General features: G+C 39.1%; 2 protein-coding genes across 2 annotated transcripts; one reads left to right on the plus strand and one right to left on the minus strand.

Moving 5' to 3' along the window:
* Positions 1–411: 411 nt before the first annotated feature.
* On the minus strand, positions 412–3,915 carry LOC108808659 (putative proline-rich receptor-like protein kinase PERK11). Its single transcript, XM_056991922.1, has 9 exons — positions 3,756–3,915; positions 2,777–3,638; positions 1,964–2,410; positions 1,738–1,824; positions 1,511–1,581; positions 1,328–1,404; positions 1,095–1,242; positions 846–1,007; positions 412–761 (listed from the first exon to the last, which is right to left on the minus strand). The coding sequence occupies exons 1-9, from the start codon at positions 3,831–3,833 to the stop codon at positions 528–530; spliced, it is 2,166 nt and encodes a 721-aa protein (XP_056847902.1). The 5' UTR covers positions 3,834–3,915; the 3' UTR covers positions 412–527.
* Positions 3,916–4,964: 1,049 nt separating this feature from the next.
* On the plus strand, positions 4,965–6,758 carry LOC130498473 (B3 domain-containing protein At3g17010-like). Its single transcript, XM_056991867.1, has 4 exons — positions 4,965–5,171; positions 5,569–5,863; positions 5,950–6,230; positions 6,314–6,758. The coding sequence occupies exons 1-4, from the start codon at positions 5,046–5,048 to the stop codon at positions 6,572–6,574; spliced, it is 963 nt and encodes a 320-aa protein (XP_056847847.1). The 5' UTR covers positions 4,965–5,045; the 3' UTR covers positions 6,575–6,758.
* The last annotated feature ends 42 nt before the right edge of the window (positions 6,759–6,800 follow it).

The raw sequence follows: 6,800 nt of genomic DNA on the forward strand, positions 1-6,800 counted from the left end.
ATTTTGTACAAAATTGAGATTGACCCTTATAACTTTGAGTAATACATATTGCACCCTAAATTTTTTGAATAATTACAGAAGGTTAAAATAAATGCAAAATAAAAACAGCATTGGGCCGAAAAAATACACGAAAGCCCAATAGTGAGCCGAGAGCGCTGAACGATTATAATCTTGAGGAAAAACCAAACCGGTTGATTAAGACAAATCGGGCACCATTGGTTTGACGTTGACAAAGAAACCCTCTTACAGTGTTTTTTTTTTAAAACATTTGTTACCGAATGTAGAAACAAAAAAACAAAAGAAAACAACACGTTTACTGTTGAGTTTAGAGCTGAGATTTGATTCTCATTTAAGCTTTTTTGGTGACAAAATTTACATGTTTGAAACTAGACATCTTTGATTTTTCTTGGTAATAGATTTTTTGACTTCTTTAGAACCTTCACAAAATTTTCTTAAAGGGTCTCAAAAGAACCCAAGCAAACATGAAACAATTCAGCTTCCTTTTTTAATTTTTCCGGCGAGTTGATTCAGTAGTTCGTTCGGCGACTAGTGTTGAAGGCTCTCTCAGATTCACGGCTTGTGAAGTCTTGGCTCGTGTAGTAGCCGTTACTAGTATCGTAATCCGTTGAATCTTCGGAGGCTCTTCTGAACATACGAATCTCAGTACTGTATTGACCGGAGTTATAGACTATACTTTGACCTACTTTGACTCCATTTGACAGATCCGACATGTCGTCTCTCGTGTCCAGAGCTCTTACAACCTGTTTGTAACGTGAGAAACATTCTAGATCAGTTAAGGGGGGTTTGCATTAGGTCGAGTCACCATGGTTGAGTATAATCCTGACCTGAACCATACGAGGTCGTTTTAGAGCTGAATGTCTAACACAAGACGCTGCAGTTTCAATCATCCTATAGACTTCGCCTTCAATGTAATGCTTTTCAAGCCGTGGATCCACTACTTCGCTGATGTCACCTTTTTCAATGGCCTCGATTAGCCGCGGACGTGCCTGCCAAGCCACCAAGCCAACACCCTCGTATTTTGTTATTTCCATTATTTAAAATCCAATTTTATTAAATCAAGACATGAAAAGTACCCATTCAACGAGACTTTCTTCACCCAGAGGTTGAGAGGTGTCGACAGGTTTGCGACCGGTGATGAGTTCGAGTAGCACAACTCCAAATGAAAACACATCTGATCTATCCGTTAGTTTCCCGCTTGATGCATATTCTGGGGCTAAATACCTGCATGTATGCATGCAACGTAACGTTTTTCCTTAACTTATCTTTTACATGTTGATGACTAAAAAAGGAGGACATGTAACAGTACCCAAATGTGCCCATGACTCGTGTCGATATGTGGGACTGTGCAGTATCGTTCAGTCTGGCGAGTCCAAAATCTGCAACCTGTAAAGAACTAATCAAATGCTAGGCCAAGAAAATACTAACGATTTATATGAATACTGTATTATTATTAAAAACAAGATAAAATAAAATGAAATATTGACTTTGCCTGAGCTTCGAATTCATTATCCAACAGAATATTTGACGATTTGATGTCCCTATGGATAATCTTCGGGTGACCTATTAAATTGATAGAAAAGCTAAATCAGCTACTAGAGTGATCATTTAAGATCAAATCTTCACTTTCTAATTTGTACATAGTTTTCTACCAAAGATAATATATTTACATTTCAGTAAGAAAATATATTAAAAAAATGTAATGGAGAGAGTACTTACAATCTTCATGTAGATAAGCAAGTCCTTTGGCTGCGCCAACTGCAATCTTGACTCGTTTAGTCCATTCCAAAACCGGTAAGTCTTTGCCTGACAACAACATAAGAAACGGTTGTCATTAGAAAGACATATTTACATGTCAACACAAATCTTAATCCAAACCCTAACTGAGCAACAAAGTATAGAGAAAGTAAAAGAGAGAGAGAGAGAGAGATTGTAGAAGAAGTACCATGTAAATGGTGATCCAAAGTATTGTTGGGAACAAACTCATAGATGAGGAATCTATGTTGCTCAGAGATGCAATAACCCACAAGAGACACCAAGTGCCTATGATGCACTCTGCTTATGATCTCTACTTCAGCTTTGAACTCTCTATATCCTTCAGCACTGATCGACTTTAGCTGCTTAATCGCGATTGGCTTTCCCTCGCAAATGATACCCTTGTAGACGTATCCGAAACCACCTTCTCCTATGACATAGCTCTTGCAAAACCCTTCTGTTATCTGGCTTAGCTCCTCGAAGGTGAAAGGGGTCTTTGAATTTCCTAAAACTGCCGAGTCAGGGGTTGATGATCTACCTGGTTTTTGATTACCCAAACTGTTGTTAGTATCTGGTGAATAGTTTTGCGCCGAGATGTTGCCGTTTCCAGGTTTTTGCCTGTAGTTAACAAATCCATCTGGGCCAAAAGCAAGGTTTAGAAAGAAAAAATAAAGAACCAAGAACCAAAGATTAACAAGAACTTGAATTAAGAATCAGGTAAAAAAGAACACAGAATCAGGAATCAAGGACAAGATTAGAACAAGACTAAAACACAAAATCAAGGCCTATAGGGTTTCTTGTGACCCAAGAATCAACACTCATAAATCAAATAAAAACAAGAAAAAGAAATCAATAATCAGTAACATGGAATTAAGGATTAAGAACAAGCGGACGATCAAAAGGAAAAAATCAAGAATCTAAAACATAAAAGAAGAATAAAAATCAAGAACAAGACATGATTTCAAGAACCAATTTAAGACCACACAGAAAGTTTCTTTTCTACCTGTATTAACAGAGACATTAGCTGGTGGCAAATAGTTCTGGTTAGAACGTGGCGAAGAAGATTTCTTTTGTTTCCTCCGAATGAAGAAAACGGCAGCAACGAATACAAAGACCAAGACACTTGCGAGCCCAATGCCTATCATTGTCTTCTGCGTGTAGTTAGAATCATTGCTTTGTTGTCCACTACCACCATTTCCGTTATTACTATTAGCATGATGTCTATTAGAACCTCCGGAGTTGTTTTCCGAGCCGGAGAGGGAAGGATGAGACGGGGGAGAATTAGACGACGAGGGCACACGATTTGATCCTCCTGCTGCATGAGGTGAATCCAACGAATTAGGGTTTCTTGGGGCATGAGGGGTTAGAGGGACAACCGGAGGCGATGGAGATGATGGAGGAGATCCTTGGCTGCCGGGAGTTTCGGGGGACGGCGGCGAAAAAGGAGTAGAAGGCGGAGAGGGATTAAAAATAGGGTTGTTGGGTAGTTCTAAGCCATTTACAGTAGGTTGCTGAGTAACTAATGTCGGAGGAGTAAGAGGAAATTGAATTTGGGGCGTTGGAGGAGGAATCACCACGGGAGAGTTTCCGGCTGGGGTGGATTGAGGCGGAGGTTGAGGCTGAGGAGGTGACGGAGGTGGAGTTGTAGAAGGTGGAGGCGAGGAAGGAGGCGTTGGAGGTGAAGTTGCATTAGTAGATTGATTAGACGGTGGTGGAGAAACGGTTACCATGGGAGGAGGAGATGATTGTGAACCACCGCCACCGTCTGGCGGTGATGGAGGAGATGGAGGTGAGGTAGTTGGAGGTTGTGTCGTCTGAGAACCATCGGTGGTTTTCTGATCATTTACTCCTCCACCGGTGGTTTTCTGATCCGTTGATTCTCCACCGGTGGTATTCTGATCAGTTGATTCTCCACCGGTGGTATTCTGATCAGTTGATCCTCCAGGGGTGGTTTTCTGATCAGTTGATCCTCCTCCGATGACGACGGTTTTCGGCTGTGAAGCTACAAACGGAGTTAGCTTCTTTTCGATTAACTCTGCTTGTTCCTGGACTTTGTCCATTTGTAATTCACCTTTGCTTCTGTCGCTTTCCTTCTTTTACATATTTGAATTTGCCCTAAAAGGCGTTCCTTGGGAAACAAGAAAGGTTCTTCTTCTACAAAATTCCTCAAAACTAAAATCAATTATAGCGGCTTCTAGAGGTACTGTTCTTATGTGATCATCAATATTGTGGAAATTAACGCAAGAGGTATGAAGAAGAAAAACAAAATCCAGGCCTATAGGGTTTCTTGTGACCCAAGGAGGGTAAGAGAGTTTTTTTATCAAGTCGATTCAGATTTTTGTTAGTTGATGATTTTTTTCTCATGTGTTTTTCCGTGTGTAAAAATAGAAAATCTCCCAAATCTCAACAATTGAATTCTAAAAACTACTGAGAAAATAGGCTAAAAATTCACATGATTGTTTTGTAAATTGCAATATCTGGAACATTCACCATTCAGCTTCATTGTCGGAATGCCGAGTAAATTGTTCTCTCTAAAATATTATTCTAAGCCATTTCCGTTAAATTTCTTTAAAATGAAAAATTAGAAAATTTGAGCCAGCATTTAATTTTAAGCTCTTTCCGTGAAATATTTGTCTTTATAATCAAGGTAATTGATCAGACAATGGTCGAATAAACATGGGATAGTAAAACTTCCATGCGTTTAAAATTCATACTAGTAATATTTGAATACTACTCTCTAAAGACATCTCAAAGTAATGTTAGCAATGCAATGCAGCCCGTTTGACCCTAGTTAAATGAGAACAACATCTTCTGTAAAAAGTGACAGATTGAAAGAGGCATCTAAAGGAGAGTAAGCATCCAAAAATTGCTAAGCTAGAGAAGTCAAAAGGAGATCCAACAAAACCAAAAGAAGCTTTCTTACTTACTTACTAGACAAAGTTGAAATCTGATTTGGCAGTCAAAGGTCAAAGTTGAGAGCTTTTTTTTGCTCTGAAATCTGAAAAGTAATAAACTGAGGGTACAAAGATGAGGTCACCCACCTTGTGGATCACACCGATATAATGAATGTGGAGTTTCATGAATGTGCTTCTGTAATTTATATATATATATATAATATGTTTTCTGTATAATCATAAAATAAATATACATTGTAATATCATAAATGCTTTGAAAAGAAAGTAAGAGTCACACTTTGCTCATTTACAATAACCATAGAGAGTGAGAGAGAGACAAAAGGAAGTAGACAGTGAAGGAGGTAACGACGCTTGAAGATGATGTTTCCTAAGGAGAGAGAGAGAGGTAGCAGCAGTGGTTTGGGTCAAGGTGGTGAAGTAGATGTTGAGAACTTGAGCTTCTTCAAGATCTTTCAGGGTGAAGACTTATCCGCTGAAAGCATGGTACTTTTCTTTACTTAAAAACTCTCTTTCATCTCTTTAAAATTTGTACTTCTCTTGATACCTTCATTTTGAAAAGGGTTCCAATCTTTCGGTGGTCTTTGAAAAGGTTAAATCTTTGCGTTCTCTGTGTATGAAACGTTAACTCTGTTTCTGACGTGGTAGAGGGTTTCTCTGTTTGAAAAGTTGAAATCTTTGTTAGCTTTGTGTGAAAGGTAGACTGACTTCACTTAAAGGTTGAGTCTTTGTCTTCTTCTGCTCTCAGAAACAAACATAAAGGTTGAGTCTTTATATTTGTTTGCGATAGACCCCCACTTGATGATTAGTGGTGAAGATTGAAACTTTGTCCTTATAGTTTGACTAAAAAGTCTTTTACATTCTTCTTTGTATGTGTGTTCAGAGAGCGTTTCCGTACGACTTCATAAGAAACGTCCCTCAAGACGATTTCTCCAGTAACATGGTGATAAGGACGCAATGTGGACTCTCATGGGAAGTAAAAGTCTCCATGAACCCATGTTTCTACTACATGGAGAAGCGTGGGTGGAACCAGTTCGTGAACGACAATGCCTTGGGAGACAAAGAGCTTGTTACCTTCACCCACACTGGACTCATGTGCTTCAATGTCAACATCTACGAGGAGAATGGCAAGGAGGTTGTCACACCTAGGAGGAGGCCCCGGACGATGGCTTCTTTAAGTAAGTTTTTAGCTTTTTGATCCTTTTTAAGGAAACTGAGAAGAATACAAATACTTTTACTTTGATGATGATGAAAAAAAAAACAGGTGGGATCAAGAAGGAAGCAGGGAAGAGCAGCAACAAAGATGTTAAGAAGGCTGAGAAGACAGGTGGGGTCAAGAAAGAAGTAGGAGAGAGCAGCAAGAGAGATGTTAAGAAGGCTGAGGAGATAGCTGAATCTACGCGAGGAGATAAGCTCAAAAGCAAGAGATGTGAGGGAGGCGAAACATCCAAGAAGAAGAAGAAGAAGATGAAGAGCAATAACGTTGAGCACACTGTTCCAGTATTCAGCGTCACCTTAACGGCATCATACCTCAAGTTCCTCCTGGTAAGATCTAAAACCAAATATATATATATATATATTATCCACACAGTCTCTGTGATGTTGATTGATTTTTTGTTTTTTTTCAGCCAATCCCAAGATATTTTGCTGAGGAACATATCTCGAATCAGTCTAAGAGGGTCACCATTCATCACTCGGACGGGAACTGTTCATGGGAGGTGCTTTGCTTGGTGAGGAAGAGAAAGGCAACCTTCTCAAGTGGATGGGCGACATTGGCAAGAGAGTACCCTTTATCAGTTGGCGACATTTGCGCCTTCAAGCTCATCAAACCAACCGAGTTTCAACTTCTTGTCACTGGAAAGGTCGTTGAGGAGATCATGACTGACTGATGTTAACTGTCTTTGTTGCTTTCTTATTCTTCTTATCCATAAAGACAAGTTTTTGATCACTTTAGGTGTTTGTGACTGTTTCTCTCTACCTAATGTTTAATGTGTTTTTAAATACTTTTATCACAATGTTGATGATTAGTTTCATCTTTTGGGATTATTATGAATTATCAAATGTTTTTAAGTATTATTATCTTTATGATTTGTATGAAGCATACTAGTAGGCTTC

This window comes from Raphanus sativus, chromosome 8, assembly GCF_000801105.2.
Source record: "Raphanus sativus cultivar WK10039 chromosome 8, ASM80110v3, whole genome shotgun sequence".
In the NCBI taxonomy this organism is placed as follows: domain Eukaryota; kingdom Viridiplantae; phylum Streptophyta; class Magnoliopsida; order Brassicales; family Brassicaceae; genus Raphanus; species Raphanus sativus.

Coding starts and splice junctions, on each gene's coding strand:
- LOC130498473 (XM_056991867.1), top strand. CDS start 5,046: ATGATGTTTCCTAAGGAGAGAGAGAGAGGTAGCAGCAGTGGTTTGGGT. Junction 5,864..5,949: donor CCGGACGATGGCTTCTTTAA/GTAAGTTTTTAG, acceptor AAAAAAAAACAG/GTGGGATCAAGAAGGAAGCA. Junction 6,231..6,313: donor CATACCTCAAGTTCCTCCTG/GTAAGATCTAAA, acceptor GTTTTTTTTCAG/CCAATCCCAAGATATTTTGC.
- LOC108808659 (XM_056991922.1), bottom strand. CDS start 3,833: ATGGACAAAGTCCAGGAACAAGCAGAGTTAATCGAAAAGAAGCTAACT. Junction 1,008..1,094: donor AAGAAAGTCTCGTTGAATGG/GTACTTTTCATG, acceptor GTGGCTTGGCAG/GCACGTCCGCGGCTAATCGA. Junction 762..845: donor AACGACCTCGTATGGTTCAG/GTCAGGATTATA, acceptor CGTTACAAACAG/GTTGTAAGAGCTCTGGACAC.